This window comes from Triticum aestivum, chromosome 6B (assembly GCF_018294505.1).
Source record: "Triticum aestivum cultivar Chinese Spring chromosome 6B, IWGSC CS RefSeq v2.1, whole genome shotgun sequence".
NCBI classification, from domain to species: Eukaryota; Viridiplantae; Streptophyta; class Magnoliopsida; order Poales; family Poaceae; genus Triticum; species Triticum aestivum.
Window position 1 is genome coordinate 245,920,906 of NC_057810.1, and position 19,876 is coordinate 245,940,781.

At 48.9% G+C, this 19,876-nt stretch overlaps 1 protein-coding gene across 1 annotated transcript; it reads left to right on the forward strand.

The window, feature by feature from the left end:
- Window positions 1-17,076: 17,076 nt before the first annotated feature.
- Window positions 17,077-19,084, forward strand: LOC123134027 (serine/threonine/tyrosine-protein kinase HT1). Its single transcript, XM_044553388.1, has one exon. The coding sequence runs from the start codon at window positions 17,624-17,626 to the stop codon at window positions 18,824-18,826; it is 1,203 nt and encodes a 400-aa protein (XP_044409323.1). The 5' UTR covers window positions 17,077-17,623; the 3' UTR covers window positions 18,827-19,084.
- Window positions 19,085-19,876: the final 792 nt, after the last annotated feature.

Here is a 19,876-nt window from a genome sequence, read left to right on the forward strand (position 1 = left end):
AGAAAAGGATTTTGGTTGCAAGAGAAATAACAAGGATAACGTGGGCACTGCAGGGGCCACGAACGAGGTGGCGACCCTGAAGGAGGCCGTCTCCGCGGCCGAGCGTAATGCGGCCGCGGAACGAGCGGAGCGAGAGAAGAAGGAGGCGCGGGTGGCGGAGGTGCAGCAAGAGCTCGAGGCTCTCATGGAAAAGCATGAGAGTTTGGAGCGCGACTCGAAGACTCGAGAGTCCGAGCTTGCTTCGGCTCTTGAGAGTGCCAAAGTCGCTAAGGCCGAGGCCCATAAGGCCCTCCAGGAGATTGAGGCGGTGAAGAAAATAGCGGCGGGTAAGGCATTTTTCATGCAAAGCAAGCATGTTAAAGTGAATTACCTGTAACTTACCCGAATTCAGAGCTCTCCAGGAGCGTTTGCAGATCTTCCGCGCAGCGTGTCCGATGCTGCCGCATTCTACTGGGCCAAGGAGGGGATCTCAACGGAGAAGGTATTTTGGTCTCAGTATGCTGAGGCCGGACATCCGGTGCCCCTTAGCGACCAGCTGAAGCAGCTGGTCGAGCTCCACAAGGTAGCCGAGCAGGCCATGAAGGGCCTCATAGTCCGGCTGTGGCCTGAAGAGGCCATGCCTGGGAGGTACTTCGGCATGGTGCGGCGGTTGGTGGATGCGTGTCCCTGGGTGGAAGTCATCAAGCGCTTCGCCTGCATTGAAGGTGCCCGTCGGGCCCTTGCCCGCGCAAAGGTGCACTGGGGCAGGCTGGATGCTGAGAAGCTTCTGACGGACGCGCCGCCAGCGGGCAAGGAGTATCACACGCCCGAAATGTATTATAAGAGTGTCCTGAAGGGTGCCCGCAAGATTGCGGATGAGTGCCCCAAAGATGTAATATTTGAGTAGACTCGCAATGTGTTATCCTGTGCGCTGAAAACTTTGTTCATATGCGCTAAGCAACGCTTATTAATTTAAAATATTACCTTCTATGCGGCCGTTTATCAAATCTGAGAGATGGCAAGTCGTCGGCTTCAGCCCCCATGCCACGAGTGCTGGGGTGTTCGGGATAAACTTGAGCGCTCTTGTTCCCATTTTTGGGTCCATCTAGGGAGGCGTTCAACACGACGAACAAGGCAACCGGACTTATAATGCTTGAACACTCTCACTTAGCCATAGAATTCTATAATTTTAAATTTCGGCGAAGCCCCTAGTGTTCGGAAGACCGAGTTCGGGGCGCTATCCACGCCTGGGCCGGACTAAGCTGGTGCCTCGCTCTAAGCGGCATAAGTCTTTAGGGACTCGAAAAGACCTCTCGAACAGCGACCAGCTCTCGCCTTATCATGATGGTCAGTTTTAGCTTTCTCCACTGAGGCACTCGCCCAACTCAACCGGGGCGCAATCGCAGTGGTTCTCCCAGTGCTACCTTAGCCGATAGAATGGAACGTAAGGTACCAAAACATGGGAGCCAGGCAAACCCAACTATTGACCCAAGACATGATTCGGAGCCGATGCATACAGTGCTATAAGTTCGGGGTGCCGCACTTGTGAAAGTGTTCGGACTTATCACACCATAATGCGGGGAACATAAGCCCCTGGTGTATTCGGCCGTACCAATGTGTACGGATGCAAAACGTCATAAATGAACATATGTGTAAGAAAGGAATGCAATTATAAGAAAAAAGTGATGCATTGTTTATTCAAGGGATTCTGGCATGAGTGTAGAACGATACAAATAGTGCGGTAAGCAAGGGTTTGGACTATTAGAAATGTCTCCCTCCAGGGGTAGGCTGCGGAATGGTGTATTAAACAGATTTAATGCTCATAATGGAGACCACCTGAGTATTCGTCATAGCCTTCGTCCTTCCCTGGCTGTTGCATCGTGAGTTCGGCCGATCCAGTGCTGGACAGGGCCTCTGTTGAACGGAGTCCTGCGGATAATAAAAAAAGAAAAAGAAAGAGCGACAAACTTGGGAGCCCCTGGTGTGGTTGAGCCGCACTCTGGGCCTGTCGTGGTCGTGCCCCTCCCCCTATGCCCATGGTATCTCCAGAGCGTAATGATGTACGCGAAGGGCTGGTCTTGCAATCATGCAGGGGCTGGGGTTGGGGCCGCATTGCTACGCATGCTCGGAACGTGCCAGGTGATCTTGATGTATGTTACTCCGGGCGCTTTTGGCCATGTCCGGTCGTTTAACGGCCGGACTCGAAAATTGCCTTAAGAGGCTGCTCTGTACTTCTGCCGCGAGAGCCGCTCTATGTTCCTCCGTTCGAAGGGAGCGTTCAGTGTTTCCGTTGACCGCGATGACTCCACGAGGGCCTGGCATCTTGAGCTTAAGGTATGCATAATGCAGCATCGCGTTGAACTTTGCAAACGCGGTTCGTCCGAGCAGAGCGTGATAGCCACTGCGGAACGGGACTATGTTGAAGATTAACTCCTCGCTTCAGAATTATCCAGGGATCCGAAGACCACTTCCAGTGTGACTGAGCCTGTACAATTGGCCTCTACACCTGGTACGACGCCTTTGAAGGTCGTCTTTGTAGGTTTAATCCTTGAGGGGTCTATGCCCATCTTGCGCACTGTATCCTGATAAAGCAGGCTCAGGCTGCCGCCGTCCATCAGGACTCTGGTGAGGTGAAATCCATCAAAAATTGGGTCTAAAACCAATGCGGCGAATCCGCCATGGCGGATACTGGTGGGGTGGTCCTTTCGATCGAAAGTGATCGGGCAAGAAGACCATGGATTGAACTTCGGGGCGACTGGCTCCATCGCATATACGTCCCTAAGTGCACGCTTCCGCTCCCTCTTGGGTATGTGGGTTGCGTATATCATGTTTACCGTCCGCACTTGTGGGGGAAAACCCTTCTGTCCTCTACTGTTCGGCGGCCGGGTCTCTTCCTCGTCATCGCTATGCAGCCCCTTGTCATTGTTTTCGGCAATTAACTTGCCTGCCTGTTTGAACACCCAACAATCCCTGTTGGTGTGATTAGCTGGTTTTTCAGGGGTGCCATGTATCTGGCAAGAGCGGTCGAGTATTCGGTCCAAATTGGATGGACCCGGAGTAGTTCGTTTAAATGGCTTTTTCCGCTGACTGGGTTTAGAGCCTCTGAATCCGGCGTTGACTGCTGTATCCTCAGTGTTATCGCCGTTAACGCGGCGTTTGTTTTTGTTACGACGCGACCTGCCATTGCGGTCCTTGTTATCCGGACTGCCAGAATTTTTGCTGAGGTTGTTACTGCGAGCTAGCCAGCTGTCCTCCCCCGCACAGAAGCGGGTCATGAGTGATGTGAGGGCTGCCATGGATTTCGGCTTTTCCTGTCCTAGGTGCCGGGCCAGCCACTCATCGCGGATGTTATGTTTGAAGGCTGCGAGGGCCTCTGCATCCGGACAGTCGACACTTTGATTTTTCTTTGTTAGGAACCGTGTCCAGAACTGTCTGGCCAATTCGTCTGGCTGCTGAATTATGTGGTTTAGGTCATCGGCGTCTGGTGGTCGCACATATGTGCCCTGGAAGTTATCGAGGAATGCGGCTTCCAGGTCCTCCCAACACCCAATTGACTCTGCTGGCAAGCTGTTAAGCCAATGCCGAGTTGGTCCTTTAAGCTTGAGTGGGAGATACTTGATGGCGTGGAGATCGTCACCGCGGGACATATGGATATGAAGAAGATAATCTTCGATCCAAACCGTGGGGTCTGTTGTGCCGTCGTAGGACTCAATGTTCACGGGTTTAAACCCTTCAGGGATTTGATGATCCATTACTTCATCTGTGAAGCATAGTGGGTGTGCGGCGCCTCTATACTGGGCAATATCACGACGTAGCTCAAGAGAGCTTTGTCTGCTGTCTTCGGCCCGGCCGGAGTTTCTGTATCCAGCGCGACGGTAGTCATCGTGGATCGTGGGGCGCCCACGTGATCCGTAGATGGATCTTGATTGTTTTGCCTTTTTCTCCAATATATCCCGCAAGTCCGGCGCATTCCCCCGTGGCTTCGTGCTTTTCGAGCGGTGCTGGGGTACGGTTCTGGCGGAGGGCCTAGATGCCTCTCTGTCGCAGCCACGAGGTGGTCGGTCTGCCGTATTGTGCACTGGTGATGAAGGTTTATATGCCTCCTCCTCTAATCGGGGGAGCAACTTGCGTTTTGGGTAGCTTTTGGAGGGACGTTCGAGTTCATGCTCTTCGGCCGCGAGGACCTCGGTCCATCTGTCAGCCAGCAGGTCTTGATCAGCTCGAAGCTGTTGCTACTTTTTATTTAGGCTGTTTGCCGTGGCCATTAGCCTGCGTTTAAAACACTCTTGTTCGACGGGATCCTCGGGCACGACGAATTCGTCGTCGTTGAGGCTTGCCTCGTCTCCGGAGGGATGCATGTAATTGTCATCCTCTATCTCCTCGTCTACCGCTCTCTCTTGAGGGTTGGCTTCTCCGTCCTCCTATGCTGAATCTTGCTGGAGGGGGTTGTCTTCGGCACTCTCTGGAGTGTTATTATCTCTGGTGCCGGAATCTCCATTCTTGCTGTGGCGGGATTTAAAGCGGCGCCGCTGACGTCGGCGCTTGGGCTGTTTCTTAGAGGAATCTGCCTCCGCTGCTTCTTCGCCGTTGCCACCCTTTGGGATGTCCGCCATGTATATGTCGTATGACGAGGTGGTCTTCTAGTGCCCTGTAGGCGCTGGTTCTTGGTCGTCTCCGGCATCGTCGTCCATACCGTCGATGTCTTCGGAGTCGTAGTCTAGCATGTCGGTTAGATCGTCGACAGTGGCTACAAAGTGGGTGGTGGGTGGGCTTTGAATTTCTTCGTCGTCCGCATCCCAACCATCCTGGCCACAGTCTAGCCAGGGCTCTCCTGATAACGAGAGATACTTTAGCGAATTCAGGATGTCGCCAAAGGGTGAGTGCTGAAAGATGTCCGCAGCGGTGAACTCCATGATCGGCGCCCAATCGGATTCGATTGGCAGGGGCGCAGGAGGTTCAGAGTCCGGCAAGGAGTCCGGCACCTCAGAGTCACGAGCTTTGCAAAGGGCAAGGTCAGTATTCGGCTCCATCGCCGTAGAAGTTGCAGCCCCCGAGGCGGTGTCCACCCACCTGTCCTCGATCTGCATGGTCGGCTCTGAACTATGGGTCAGAGCGGACTCCAGGGTACTGTCCGGTGGCAGAGCTAAATCGTGCCCATCGTGACAGTGCGGCGTGCTCGGCTATGGCTCGAATCCATCGAAGATCAAGTCTCCGCGGATGTCAGCCGTGAAGTTTAGGCTTCCAAACCTGACCTGATGGCCAGGGGCGTAGCTTTCGATCTGCTCCAGATGGCCAAGCGAATTGGCCCGCAGTGCGAAGCCACCGAACACGAAGATCTGTCCGGGGAGAAAAGTCTCACCTTGGACCGCGTTGTTGTTGATTGAAGAAGCCATCAAGCCTATCGGTGACGACACAGAGGAACTCTCAATGAAAGCACCAATGTCGGTGTCAAAACCGGCGGATCTCGGGTAGGGGGTCCCGAACTGTGCGTCTAGGCGGATGGTAACAGGAGACAAGGGACACGATGTTTTTACCCAGGTTCGGGCCCTCTCGATGGAGGTAAAACCCTACTCCTACTTGATTAATATTGATGAGTACAAGAGTGGATCTACCACGAGATCAAGGAGGCTAAACCCTAGAAGCTAGCCTATGGTATGATTGTTGTAATGGTTGTTCGTCCTACGGACTAAAACCCTCCGGTTTATATAGACATCAGAGAGGGCTAGGGTTACACATAGTCGGTTACAATGGTAGGAGATCTACATATCCGTATCGCCAAGCTTGCCTTCCACGCCAAGGAAATTCCCATCCGGACACGGGACGAAGTCTTCAATCTTATATCTTCATAGTCTTGGAGTCCGGCCGATGATGATAGTCCGGCTATCCGGACACCCCCTAGTCCAGGACTCCCTCAGTGTGTATAGCAAGGATGATTGTGGTAAACTAAAAAGCAAAGACTAATATAATACACGACGCTCCAAGCAAAACACATATTATGTGGCGAATAAAAATATAGCTCCAAGTAAAGTTACCAATGAACGAAGACGAAAGAGGGTATGCCTTCCCGGAGCATCCCCAAGCTTAGGCTTTTGGCTATTCTTGAATATCTTGGGGTGCCTTGGGCATCCCCAAGCTTAGGCTCTTGCCACTCCTTATTTCATAGTCCATAAAAGTTTTACCCAAAACATGGAAACTTCACAACACAAAACTCAATAAGAAATCTTATAAGCTCCGTTAGTGAAAGAAAACAAAACCACCACATAAGGTATTGTAATGAACTCATTCTTTATTTATTTTGGTGTTAAACCTACTATAATCCAACTTCTCTATGGTTTATAGACTATTTTACAAGCCATAGATGCATCGTATAAGCAAACAACACACGAAAAACAGAATCTGTCAAAAACAGAACAGTCTGTAGCAATCTGTAACTAACGCAAACTTCTGGAACTCTAAAAATCCTACCAAAATAGGAAGTCCTGGACAATTTGTTTATTGATCGTCAGCAAAAAGAATCAATGCAAAATCACGTTTATTTGATTAAACAAAACTAAATTCGTGCGCACAAAGTTTCTATTTTTCAGCAGAATCAAATCAACTATCATCATAGGTTATCCTATAGGTTCTACTTGGCACAAACACTAATTAAAAGATAAAAACACATCTAAACAGAAGGTAGATATAAGATTTATTACTAAACAGGAACAAAAACAAAAAACACAAAGAAAATTGGATTGCCTCCCAACTAGCGCTATCGTTTAACGCCCCTAGCTAGGCATAAAACCGAAGATAGATCTAAGTAGTGCCATCTTTAATTTTCAGTTTCTTAGCGGAGTCATGCTCGAATCCGGGAGGTTCTTTCCGCCTCCCTTCATACTCAGAAATTTTTATATCTAAAGAATCCAACTGCTTATTGCAAAGAGTAATCAACATATTCATGCGGTGAAGATTTCCGCTAACACTTTTAAGAGGCTCAAGAGACTTTTGTAAAAAAATTGTTACTTCGCAAATCTTTCCAAACACTTGGGTTTCTTCTTGGGTAGGATGTGGTCCTTCCTTTTGAGGTAGTGTTCCCACTATTCCCTCTATAATTTCATGCGCAATACTGGGATCAATTTCAATGAAATTTCCCTTGGCAATGCAGTCCAAGAGTTGTCTATGCGTCATATTTAACCCAACATAAAAACTGCGAAAAAGAATTCTAAAGTTCACCTCTAGGGTGCACTTGCGGTAAGACTCCATCATCCTATACCAAGCATCTTTTAAGTTTTCTCCTTGCCTTTACTTGAAGTGAAGAACTTCAAACTCGGGAGACATAGGAGCGGATAAGGAACTAGACATAACTATAAGGTAAACGATCCAGCACACGGGCAAACGGAAAAAGGCAAGCAAAAAGAGAGGAGGAGATTGGGTAAGAGAGGGCGAATAAAACGGCAAAGGTGAAGTGGGGGAGAGGAAAACGAGAGATAAATGGCGAATAATGTAAATGCGAGGGAGATGGGTTTGTGATGGGTACTTGGTATGTCTTGACTTGAGCGAAGGCCTCCCCGGCAACGGCGCCAGAAATCCTTCTTGCTACGTCTTGAGCTTGCGTTGGTTTTCCTTGAAGAGGAAAGGTGATGTAGCAATAGAAGCATAAGTATTTCCCTCAGTTTTTGAGAACCAAGGTATCAATCCAGTAGGAGGCTCCTCAAAAGTCTCACGCACCTACACAAACAAACAAAGAACTCGCAACCAACGCAATAAAGGGGTTGTCAATCCCTTCACGACCACTTGCGAAAATGAGATCTAATAAAGATAGTATGATAAGATAAATATATTTTCGGTATTTTATAATATAGATGCAAAAAGTAAAGATGGAAATAAAAGTAGATTGGAAGCAAATATGATAAGAGATAGACCCGGGGGCCATAGGTTTCACTAGTGGCTTCTCTCAAGATAGCATAAGTATTACGGTGGGTGAACAAATTACTGTCAAGCAATTGATAGAAAAGCGAATAATTATGAGATTATCTAGGCATGATCATGTATATAAGCATCACGTCCGCAACAAGTAGACCGACTCCTGCCTGCATCTACTACTATTACTCCACACATCGACCGACTCCTGCCTGCAACTAGAGTATTAAGTTCATAAGAACAGAGTAACACATTAAGCAAGATGACATGATGTAGAGGGATAAACTCAAGCAATATGATATAAACCCCATCTTGTTATCCTCGATGGCAACAATACAATACGTGCCTTGCTGCCCCTGCTGTCACTGGGAAAGGACACCGCAAGATTGAACCCAAAGCTAAGCACTTCTCCCATGGCAAGAAATATCAATCTAGTAGGCCAAACCAAACTGATAATTCGAAGAGACTTGCAAAGATAACTCGATCATACATAAAAGAATTTAGAGAAGATTCAAATATTATTCATAGATAAACTTGATCATAAACCCACAATTCATTGGATCTCGACAAACACACCGCAAAAAGAGTTTACATCAAATAGATCTCCACAAGAGAGGGGGAGAACATTGTATTGAGATCCAAAAAGAGAGAAGAAGCCATCTAGCTAATAACTATGGACCCATAGGTCTGTGGTAAACTACTCACAACTCATCGGAGGGGCAAGAATGTTGATGTAGAAACCCTCCATGGTCGATTCCCCCTCCGGCAGAGTGCCGACGAAGGCTCCAAGACGAGATCTCGCGGATACAGAAGGTTACGGCGGTGGGAATTGTGTTTCGTTGGCTCCCTGGATGTTTTCGGGGTACGTAGGCTTATATAGGAGGAAGAAGTACGTCGGTGGACGCCCGAGGGGCCCATGAGACAGGGGGCGCGCCCTCCTATCTCGTGGAGGCCTCGGCTGCTTCTTGACTTGCACTCCAAGTCCTCTGGATCACGTTCGTTCCAAAAATCACGCTCCCGAAGGTTTCATTCCGTTTGGACTCCGTTTGATATTCCTTTTCTGCGAAACACTGAAATAGGCAAAAAAACAGCAATACGGGCTGGGCCTCCGGTTAGTAGGTTAGTCCCAAAAATGATATAAATGTGTACAATAAAGCCCATAAACATCCAAAAGGGGTAATATAATAGCATGGAACAATCAAAAATTATAGATACGTTGGAGACGTATCAAGCATCCCCAAGCTTAATTTCTGCTCGTCGTCGAGTAGGTAAATGATAAAAAGAGAATTTTTGATGTGGAATGCTACCTAGCATATTTCTCAATGTAATTTTCTTTATCGTGGCATGAATGTTCAGATCCAAATGATTCAAAATAAAAGTTCATGTTGACATAAAAATAGTAATACTTCAAGCATACTAACAAAGTAATCATGTCTTATCAAAATAGCATATCCAAACAAAGCTTGTCCCTACAAAATCATATAGTTAGGCTATGCTTCATTTTCGTCACACAAAATACTCCCATCATGCACAACCCCGGTTTTAGCCAAGCAATTGGTTCATACTTTTTAACGCGCTTCAACTTTTTTAACTCTCACGCAATACATGAGCGTGAGCCATGGATATAGCACTATGGGTGGAATAGAATATGATGATGGAGGTTGTGTGGAGAAGTCAAAAAAGGAGAAAGTCTCACATTGACGAGGCTAATCAACGGGCTATGGAGATGCCCATCAATTGATGTCAACATGAGGAGTAGGGATTGCCATGCAACGGATGCACTAGAGCTATAAATGTATGAAAGCTCAACAAAAGAAACTAAGTGGGTGTGCATCCAACTTGCTTGCTCACGAAGACCTAGGGCATTTTGAGGAGGCCCATCACTGGAATATAGAAGCCAAGTTCTATAATGAAAAATTCCCACTAGTATATGAAAGTGACAACATAAGAGACTCCCTATCATGAAGATCATGGTGCTACTTTGAAGCACAAGTGTGGAAAAAGGATAGTAACATTGTCCTTTCTCTCTTTTTCTCTTTTTTTTGGTGGGCTTCTTTGGCCTCTCTTTTTTTATTTGGGATTCTTTGCCCTCTTTTATTTTTCATAAAGTCTGAAGTCTCATCCTGACTGGTGGGGGAATCATAGTATCCATCATCATTTCCTCACTTGGGACAATGCTCTAATAATGGAATATCATCACACTTTTATTTATTTACAACTCAAGGATTACAACTCAATACTTAGAACAAAATATGACTCTATGTGAATGCCTCTGGCGGTGTACCGGGATATGCAATGAACCAAGAGCGACATGTATGAAAGAACTATGAAGGTGGCTTTGCCACAAATAGGATGTCAACTACATGATCATGCAAAAGCAATATGACAATGATGGAGCGTGTCATGATAAACGGAACGGTGGAAAGTTGCATGGCAATATATCTCGGAATGGTTATGGAAATGCCATAATAGGTAAGTATGGTGGCTGTTTTGAGAAATATATAATGAGTTTTATGTGTGATAGAGTGTATCATATCTCGGAGTTTGGATGCACTGGCGAAGTTTGCACCAACTCTCAAGGTGAGAAAGGGCAATGCACGGTACCGTAGAGGCTAGCAATGATGGAAGGATAAGAGTGCGTATAATCCATGGACTCACATTAGTCATAAAGAACTCATATACTTATTGCAAAAGTTTATTAGCCCTCGAAGCAAAGTACTACTACGCATGCTCCTAGGGGAAGGGTTGGTAGGAGTTAACCATCGCACGATCCCGACCTCCACACATAAGGAAGGCAATCAAAGAGCACCTCATGCTACAAATTTGTCACACAACTTTTACCATACGTGCATGCTGCGGGACTTGCCAACTTTAACACAAGTATTTCTCAATTTCATAATTACCCAACTAGCATGACTCTAACATTACCACCTTTATATCTCAAAACAATTATCAATTATCAAATTGTTCATAGTATTCAATGCACTCTATATGATAGTTTTTATTATACCCAACTTGGATGCCCATCATATTAGGACAAATTTTATAACCAAAGAAAATACCATACTGTTCTAAAAGACTCTCAAAATAATATAAGTGAAGCATGAGAGATCAATAATTTTAGCATCAAGATCTAAAAACTCCGAATCATTGGGACGCCTTTTAACTAAAGTTAACTCATCTCCTGTACCATCATTACCAAGATTCATATTGCAAAACAAAGATTTAATAGGGGACACATCAATCACTTTTAGATCTTTGTCATTATTTCCTTCTAACCCTTCTGATTTGGCGGCCATCTTATTAACTAAAGTGGCCTGCTTATCAAAAAATTGGGCTATTGATTTTTCAAGACGAGCAAACTGAGAATTCAAACCATAAAATTCCTTAGACATATCATCAAGCTCTTTATTCATGTATTCCATAAAGCTTTTTGTTATTTAAGCTCGTTTCTAAAGAAATTATTGTGCTCAAATTGTAAAGCCATAAAGCTTCTAATGTTGCTTTCGATCTGTTCCATCCTTCTAAGGTGAGGATCAATGTTTTTAGGCAAGGCCATCAGGGCAAGCAGGCACACAAGAGGCAAGCGAAAAAGAGGCGAACGGAAAAGAGAGGGCGAATAAAACGGCAAGGGTGAAGTGGGGGAGAGGAAAACGATAGGAAAATGGCAAATAATGTAATGCGAGGGAGAAGAGTTTGTGATGGGTACTTGGTATGTCTTGACTTGAGCGAAGACCTCCCCGGCAACGGCGCCAGAAATCCTTCTTGCTACTTCTTGAGCACTGCGTTGGTTTTCCCTTGAAGAGGAAAGCGTGATGCAGCAAAGTAGCGTAAGTATTTCCCCCAGTTTTGAGAACCAAGGTATCAATCCAGTAGAAGGCTACACGAAAGTCCCTCGTACCTACACAAACAAACAAGAACCTCGCAACCAACGCGATTAAGGGGTTGTCAATCCCTTCATGGCCACTTGCAAAAGTGAGATCTAATAGAGATAATAAGATAAGATAATTTTTTTTGGTATTTTTATGATATAGATTGGAAAGTAAAGATTGCAAAAAAATAGATCGGAAATTTATATGATGGAAAATAGACCCGGGGGCCATAGGTTTCACTAGTGGCTTCTCTGAAGATAGCATAAGTATTACGGTGGGTGAACAAATTACTGTCAAGCAATTGATAGAAAAGTGCATAGTTATGAGAATATCTAGGCATGATCATGTATATAGGCATCACGGCCGCGACAAGTAGATCGAAACGATTCTGCATCTACTACTATTACTCCACACATCGACCGCTACCCAGCATGCATCTAGAGTATTAAGTTCATAAGAACAGAGTAACGCATTAGGCAAGATGACATGATGTAGAGGTATAAACTCAAGCAATATGATATAAACCCCATCTTTTTATCCTTGATGGCAACAATACAATACGTGCCTTGCTGCCCCTGCTGTCACTGGGAAAGGACACCGCAAGATTGAACCCAAATCTAAGCACTTCTCCCATTGCAAGAAAGATCAATCTAGTAGGCCAAACCAAACTGATAATTCGAAGAGACTTGCAAAGATAACCAATCATACATAAAATAATTCAGAGGAGATTCAAATATTTCTCATAGATAAACTTGATCATAAACCCACAATTCATCGGATCCCGACAAACACACCGCAAAAAGAGTTACATCGAATAGATCTCCAAGAAGATCGAGGAGAACTTCGTATTGAGATTCAAATAGATCTCCATCTAGCTAATAACTATGGACCCAAAGGTCTATGGTAAACTACTCACAACTCATCGGAGAGGCTATGGTGTTGATGTATAAGGCCTCCGTGATCGATTCCCCCTCCGGCGGAGCACCGGTAAAGGCTGCAAGATGGGATCTCACGGGTACAGAAGGTTGCGGTGGTGGAAATAGGGTTTCGTGGTGCTCCTGGATGTTTTCGGGGTATGCAAGTATATATAGGCGAAGGAAGTCGGTCAGGGGAGCCACGAGGGGCCCACGAGGGTGGGGGGCGCGCCCTCCTGCCTCATGGCTTCCTCGTTTGCTTCTTGACGTCCACTCCAAGTCTCCTGGATTGCGTTTGTTCCAAAAATAACTATTCCGAAGGTTTCATTCCGTTTGGACTCCGTTTGATACTCCTTCTCTGTGAAACACTGAAATAGGCAAAAAAAACAGCAATTTGGGCTGGGCCTCCGGTTAATAGGTTAGTCCCAAAAATGATATAAAAGTGTATAGTAAAGCCCATAAACATCCAAAACGGGTAATATAATAGCATGGAACAATAAAAAATTATAGATACGTTCGAGACGTATCAACCTACAACAACCTTTTTACCATTCCCGAGCAACCTTCTTAACTGAAGTATTTCCAAACTCTGGTTCGGTCCGAGCGTGGTTGTGTTAGTGCTAACAGAGCGACGAGGATTGTGGTGCCATCCTATTTGCTCCCTGTGGATCGACAAACCTTACTTATCATGAAATTTCTACATAGCCCTATGCACTTGCAGGCCATCAGCTGACGTCTGTCTCGAGTGTCGGTGAGGAAGGAGAGGACGGGAGAGGTGGCGGCGGAGGGGGAAACCCTAGTCGCCCCTGAATCACCTATCGGATCAACACAGACAAATGTTTGAGATGAAATGCAACCCACTACACCATAGTTTTGACATGGGACCCTAAATCCTCTTTTGTTGCTTGTTGAGTTTCTCTTTCACTAGTCATCTGATCTCTTATAATACTTGTCAAACTCAGCAAGGGCCCTGTCAGAATCAATTATTGATCTAGTGGCTTTCAGAATCCAAGTGTATAGATGCTTCAAAATATTGATAGGTTGAGGCATGCCTATCTTTGGGCAAGACCGACAAGGTGACCGGTGGCAAGTGCGAAGTCAATTGGAACAAGTTTCCAAACCAAAGGAATATGGAGGTCTTGGCATTTTAAATCTTGGGAGGTTTGCCTCTTCTCTCTGTCTGCGATGGCTTTGTCTCAACTGAGATGAACCACCAAGGGCGTGTTGTGGTTTGGGGACGCCATGCGCCAATGAGGATTGTGACCTCTTCGTGACAAACACTAAGGTGATGGTCGATGATGGAACTAAGTCAAAAAATTTGGAGTCCTCTTGGTTTGAGGGTCTCGGACCCAAAGACATTGTACCTAAGATTTTTGAGATATCCCACAAGAAAGGAGGGTCTCCTTCCATGACTTTGAGGGATGGACATTGGATAACTCAGCTTGAAACCCAAAGAGGCCTCACGCTTGAGCACATCCAAAAGTTCACGGCTCTTTGGAGAAGCTTGTGAACGTCATTGTCCATCTGGGCGTCAATGATACCATCATGTGGAAGCTCACCAAGAATGGAAACTATTCCGCTAAGTTTGCCTACATGGCCCCGTTTACTAGGCTAACCTGATCCAACTTACAAGCCATGTTATGGATAGTCACTCCTCGAAGTGAAATTCTATGTTTGGCTAGTCACTCAAAACATGATATAGACGGACGATAGACTCCAGCGCCGAGGATGGCCAAATTACGACTAGTGCCCACTCTGCAACCAAGTATAAGAATCTGCAGTTCACCTTCTCTTCAAGTGCCGGTGCACTATGCATGTTTGGGACGAGTTGTTCTCCTGACTTGATCTTCATATTTCAACAGTTCTTTGGCACCGGTTTGACATAGTCAAATCTTGGTGGGATGAGATCCTCACTAAAAATGCTCAGCCCACGAAAGCATCGTCTTCTTTGCTACTTCTTGTTGAATAAGAATTTTGGAAGGACGTGTATTTAGGAACAAGATGGCGCCCGTGGCGATCGCTATGTGGAGTATCAAAGACGAAGTGTCTCTTTGGGTCTTTGCGGGGCTAAGCATTTGAGTAATGTAGTGACTTGAGAGTAATTCGTTTAGGCTCCTCTCCTTAGTTACTGAAATTTTCAAATCTTTATCTTTGTTTCAAAAAAAAAACTGCTGGAGATGCAACCATGCAAAAGAGGACTGTAAGAGCAATTCCAACGTGGCCACCCATTTCGTCCGCCACTATCTGTTTGGGTCACCGCGGACAAAAGTGCTGGCCCAACGCGCCGACCCAAAACACGCCCGCTTCGCGTCCGCGCGGACCCATTTCCTGCCCAAATTTGTGCGTGAAATGCGTAAGCACAGACGCTCCGCGCGTCCTCACATGGCGACCGGTCAACTACCTCCCGCATCTTTATTAATGACGACCGCAGACCGTGGGGCCAAGCGTCAGCGACAGCGGGCGGCCTTTTTAATCTGATCCCGCGGGGCATCCTCATCCTCTTCCAGCCTCCCGTCCTCATCTAGCCACCCTTCTGCTTTCCCGTTGGCAACAACCCTAGCCAGCATGGGCTTCTTCACTGGCAAGAAGAAAAGCAAAGCCCCCGCCAGCCCTTCGCCCCCCCCCCCGCGCCTCCGCCAGCGTCTACCCGCCCGACGAGGCAGCGGATAAGTGTCCTAGTGCGTCAGACGAGGTGGCACTGGGAGCGTCGCATCCCCCTCCCGTACCCCGATGTCACGCTGCCACGTGACTGGCATTTGGATCCGGAGCAGATCCTAGTGCCGGCGGTGCCGCAGATGGCCCGGGCGCACGCGGGGAGGTGCGGCGCCGGCGGCAGCAGCTGACGCCGAAGCAGTGCCTCAACCCCATCTACGCAGCAGACTCTCCCGATTGGGAGGTATGGTTCACCCTCGAGCACGAGCAGCAGCGCCGGCTCGGCGTCCAGCACGTGCGGGCTGGCACCCTGCCTCCCCTCACCGTGCACGACGAGGACCAGGAGAAGGAGGCCACCTACCAAGCGGCGCTGGCAGCTGCCCTCCATGAAACCGAGGAGGAAGAGCGGCGCAAGGAAGAGGAGGCAACGTACCAGGCGCGCCTGTCGGAGGCCATCACGCTCTTCGCTTCCGATGATTGTGGCGTGGCGCCGCTGATGCCGCCGTCCCCCGTCCATCCCGAGCCGGCGCCGACCCCCGTCAAGACCGAGTCGTACACATGGGACGGGATGGTGCGCAAGTGGGTCAGCGCGCCACCCGTCTGGTACGGGGCGACGCCGGCGCAGGAGGAGATGTACCTCGACCACTGGCGGTGGCGCTGGCTGACGGAGGAGCGCCGCGAGGGCAAGCGGCTCGAGCAGTGCGAGCGTGACGAGGAGCGACGCGTGGTGGAGGAAAAGGAGCGCCTTGCCCAGGCTGCCCAGCCAGCGTTGCGCCGGCACCGAAGGACGTCACCACAGCCTGGGAGACGTTGTTCCCCTGGGCTGGCCCGGCGCCGACGCTCATCGACCTCGGCGACAAGGACGCCTAGGGCAACGCGCCTCTTTCTAGCTTTTAGTTTTATTAAATGTTTTTATTTAATGTAATATGGACTCATGGACTCTAGCCTGCCTTTGTGGCTGGCATTTATGTTCAATTAATGTTTTTAAATTTTAAAATATTTGCGGTTTTTTTTGCGCGACCTCAAAAATAGGTCGGGCAAGCGTTGGACGCTAGCGCTGACCCAAACGCGAAAACGGATATGTGTGTCCGCTGAACCAATCCAAACGGACAAAAAAAGACAAAATCGCCGTCAGTTTGGTTCGGCCGGCTGGAGTTGCTCTAAGCACGTGTGCACTGAGAAGAAAAGCGAAAAAGCAAAAGAGTGCATGAACACTCCTACTTGGAAGAAATGACGCATTTGGTGAGCTAATATGAACGGGTCAGTTTCTACCAACTTTCCTTAAAACCGGCTAAGCGAGGGCATTTATCTCGCGATCAGTGTTGATTTAAAACAGCATTCTGGTTGAACAAAGTTTGAAACAAAATTGTGTAAAAATAGTCATGGTTAGTAAGAAAATATTACAGCCTCTGTTTATTAATGTAAGACGTTTTTTAGACACCACATGGCATGTGTGGTCAGCTATCTAAGTTAAGTTATGAAGAAGAAGGAAAAAGAAGGGGGATAAGACGTTTTTTAGACTTACGGTCGTCTAATTAGATTGAATTACATTAATGCCTATCTTATCTGTCTGATTGGATTCTTGTTAGGAGTATTTCACAGTTGGCATGGCGAATATTTTACTAATATATTTTTGCCGCTAAAACTTTCATCACTTGTAAAATAAGCTATAATCACAACAAAATCCAACCAAACTTCTCCGGAAAAGAAAATCCAACCTAACTTCTCACGAAATCTTGCAGTCCTTGGTTACCAAAAAAAAAAAAACTCCATCTCAAGCTTTCCTCCTGATGAAACTTTAACCTGTGATGGATGTCCTTGCTAATGAGTACCGGAAGCAAGTTGATTCGTTTGAAGGCGAGCATCGCTGGGCAGACTTAACTTCCTGGATCCATCAGCTAGATTCATCACGAGACATCCTTGAATCGCCCCCTCTTTTCTTTTATCGTGACCGCATCGATCTCCGTCGCCGCGAAAGCGACGACTAAATCTCCCGAATAATCCACCGTCTTGTCCATGCATCCATGTCGCCATGAACAACCCATGACTCCCTGGGCAGAGCACAAATCAAGATCACGAAACAGTAATCAGGAGCCATGCGTACATCTCCTCCTCAGCTAGAGTACGTCCCACGAGGACGAGGCGAAGCATGCGTGCGTGCAATGGCACATCGGCGGAAGCAAGTTGATTTGTTTTGGCGGGTCGTGTCTCCATAAATCGTCGCCTCACGCGCCCGCGGTGGCCAGCCATATGCACCGGCTCTCCTTGCTTGCTTGGATCGTCAGCTCTTGGTCGCTCCACTAATCAATGGCTTCCTGCTTCCGGGCGCGTCGGCAACCGGCAGCGCCAGCGCCGCCGCCGCTGATTCCGTACGAGTCGTCGTACTCGGAGATGGAGGGAGCGATGGAGAACAAGAGGTGGGACAGCCTCGACTCGTGGTCGATGCTGCTTGACGCGGGAGGCGGCGCGGAGCAGCAGCAGGCGAGCTCGTCGGCGGCGGAGGAGTGGATGGCGGACCTGTCGCAGCTCTTCATCGGGAACAAGTTCGCGTCGGGGTCCAACAGCCGCATCTATCGCGGCATCTACCGACAGCGCGCGGTGGCCGTCAAGATGGTGCGCCTCCCGGAGCGCGACGAGGACCGGCGGCGCGCGCTGGAGGACCAGTTCAACTCGGAGGTGACCTTCCTCTCGCGGCTCCGCCACCCCAACGTGGTGCAGTTCGTCGCCGCGTGCAAGCGCCCGCCCGTGTACTGCATCATCACCGAGTACATGTCGCAGGGCACGCTCCGCATGTACCTCCACAAGAAGGACCCCTACTCGCTCTCGCCGGAGACCGTGCTCCGCCTCGCGCTCGACGTCGCCCGCGGCATGGAGTACCTCCACGCGCAGGGCGTCATCCACCGCGACCTCAAGTCGCACAACCTGCTTCTCAACGACGAGATGCGTGTCAAGGTCGCCGACTTCGGCACCTCATGCCTAGAGGCGCACAGCTCACGCGCCGGCACCGGAGCGGGAGCGGGAGCGGGAGCGGGAGCGGGAGCGGGAGCCGGAGCCGGTGGCGGCGGCGGCGGCGAAGGGAAGGGTACCAACATGGGCACGTACAGGTGGATGGCGCCCGAGATGGTCCGTGACAAGCCGTGCACCCGCAAGGTGGATGTGTACAGCTTCGGCATCGTGCTGTGGGAGCTCACCACCTGTCTGGTGCCGTTCCAGGGCATGACCCCCGTCCAGGCCGCCTACGCCGCCTGCGAGAAGAACGCTCGGCCGCCGTTGTCGCCGACGTGCCCGCCGGCGCTCAACAACCTCATCAAGATGTGCTGGGCCGCCAACCCGGCCAGGCGGCCTGAGTTCAGCTACGTCGTGTCCGTGCTGGAGAACTACGATCACTGCCTCCGGGAAGGGCTCCCACTGGTTACGCCGCCGTCGCCAGTGTCCTCGTTTCTCAGCATCTTCAAGCTCGGCTCCTGCATAAGCACCACCAACCTCCCCTCCATGCCCGTCCACGTCTAATCATATCCATTCAAATTTATTGGTTCCTGCGGAACTAATTAGCAATCTGATTCTTAGAACGATCACCTGCGCCGGCCTAACTGACACCGCCTCGCTGCTCCGGTCAGTCGGTCACACCTCTGAGCTGCGCCCGTCGCATCAGCGACACCCCACCCGTATCATCGACCGCCCGTCCTATGCCGTATGCCGACAGCACCGCGGCGAGCCACGTCCTCGTCTCCGTCTATCTCTGTGCGAAGCAAATCAACTGACACGCAAATTTATTTCTGTTGCCTGTGAATTACGGCTATCTCTTGCATAATTATCTCTCTTGAAATAGATTCACCCGGCTTTATATATAAAGCGATAGCTGAACAAAGTACACGGTCACACGATACGAGATGATGAAGTTACCCTCAACATAGTCGATCCAAGATAATCGGTTCACACAGAACGCACGCGCTACTGTACCAATGGAGAACATAGGAAGATCCGAGAACAACGCCATGTTATGCCCTAATACACCTAAGGTGCACGACAACACCCATAGGAGAGAGAACGACGCTAAACGTCGTCGTTGCCAAGGTTTTCACCCGAAACCCATACCCCAAAAGGATCATCACCACAACGTCTTCAAGAAGAAGCGGCACCGCCATCGGCAACAAAGCGCAGAGCTTTTGATCGGCAGCTCCCTCGTGCCAGCACAAGGTCTCCAAGGCAAGCACGACGAGATTAGAACTCCAGATCCGGATCAAGGTGTCGCCACTGCTAGAGAGAGAGAGCGCGCCCGAGCCACCCGCGCTCCACCACTTACCACCCACGCGACTAAGGGGAAAGACATCGTCGCCGCCATGACGCCTGCCAGAGAGCCAACCATGCAGACCGCCTTCCGGAGCCGCCGTCCCGGCATTCAAGGTCCGAAACACCGCCAACCGCCCACTTCATAGCGCACAAACCATGGTAGGAGGAGCAGAGGTAATCATCCATTCCTAGCCGGACATCAGGCACTGAGATTGGGTCAGTGCCCCCATGGTAGGAAGCGGCGAGGCCTGTGTCCCCAGCCAGTCCCGA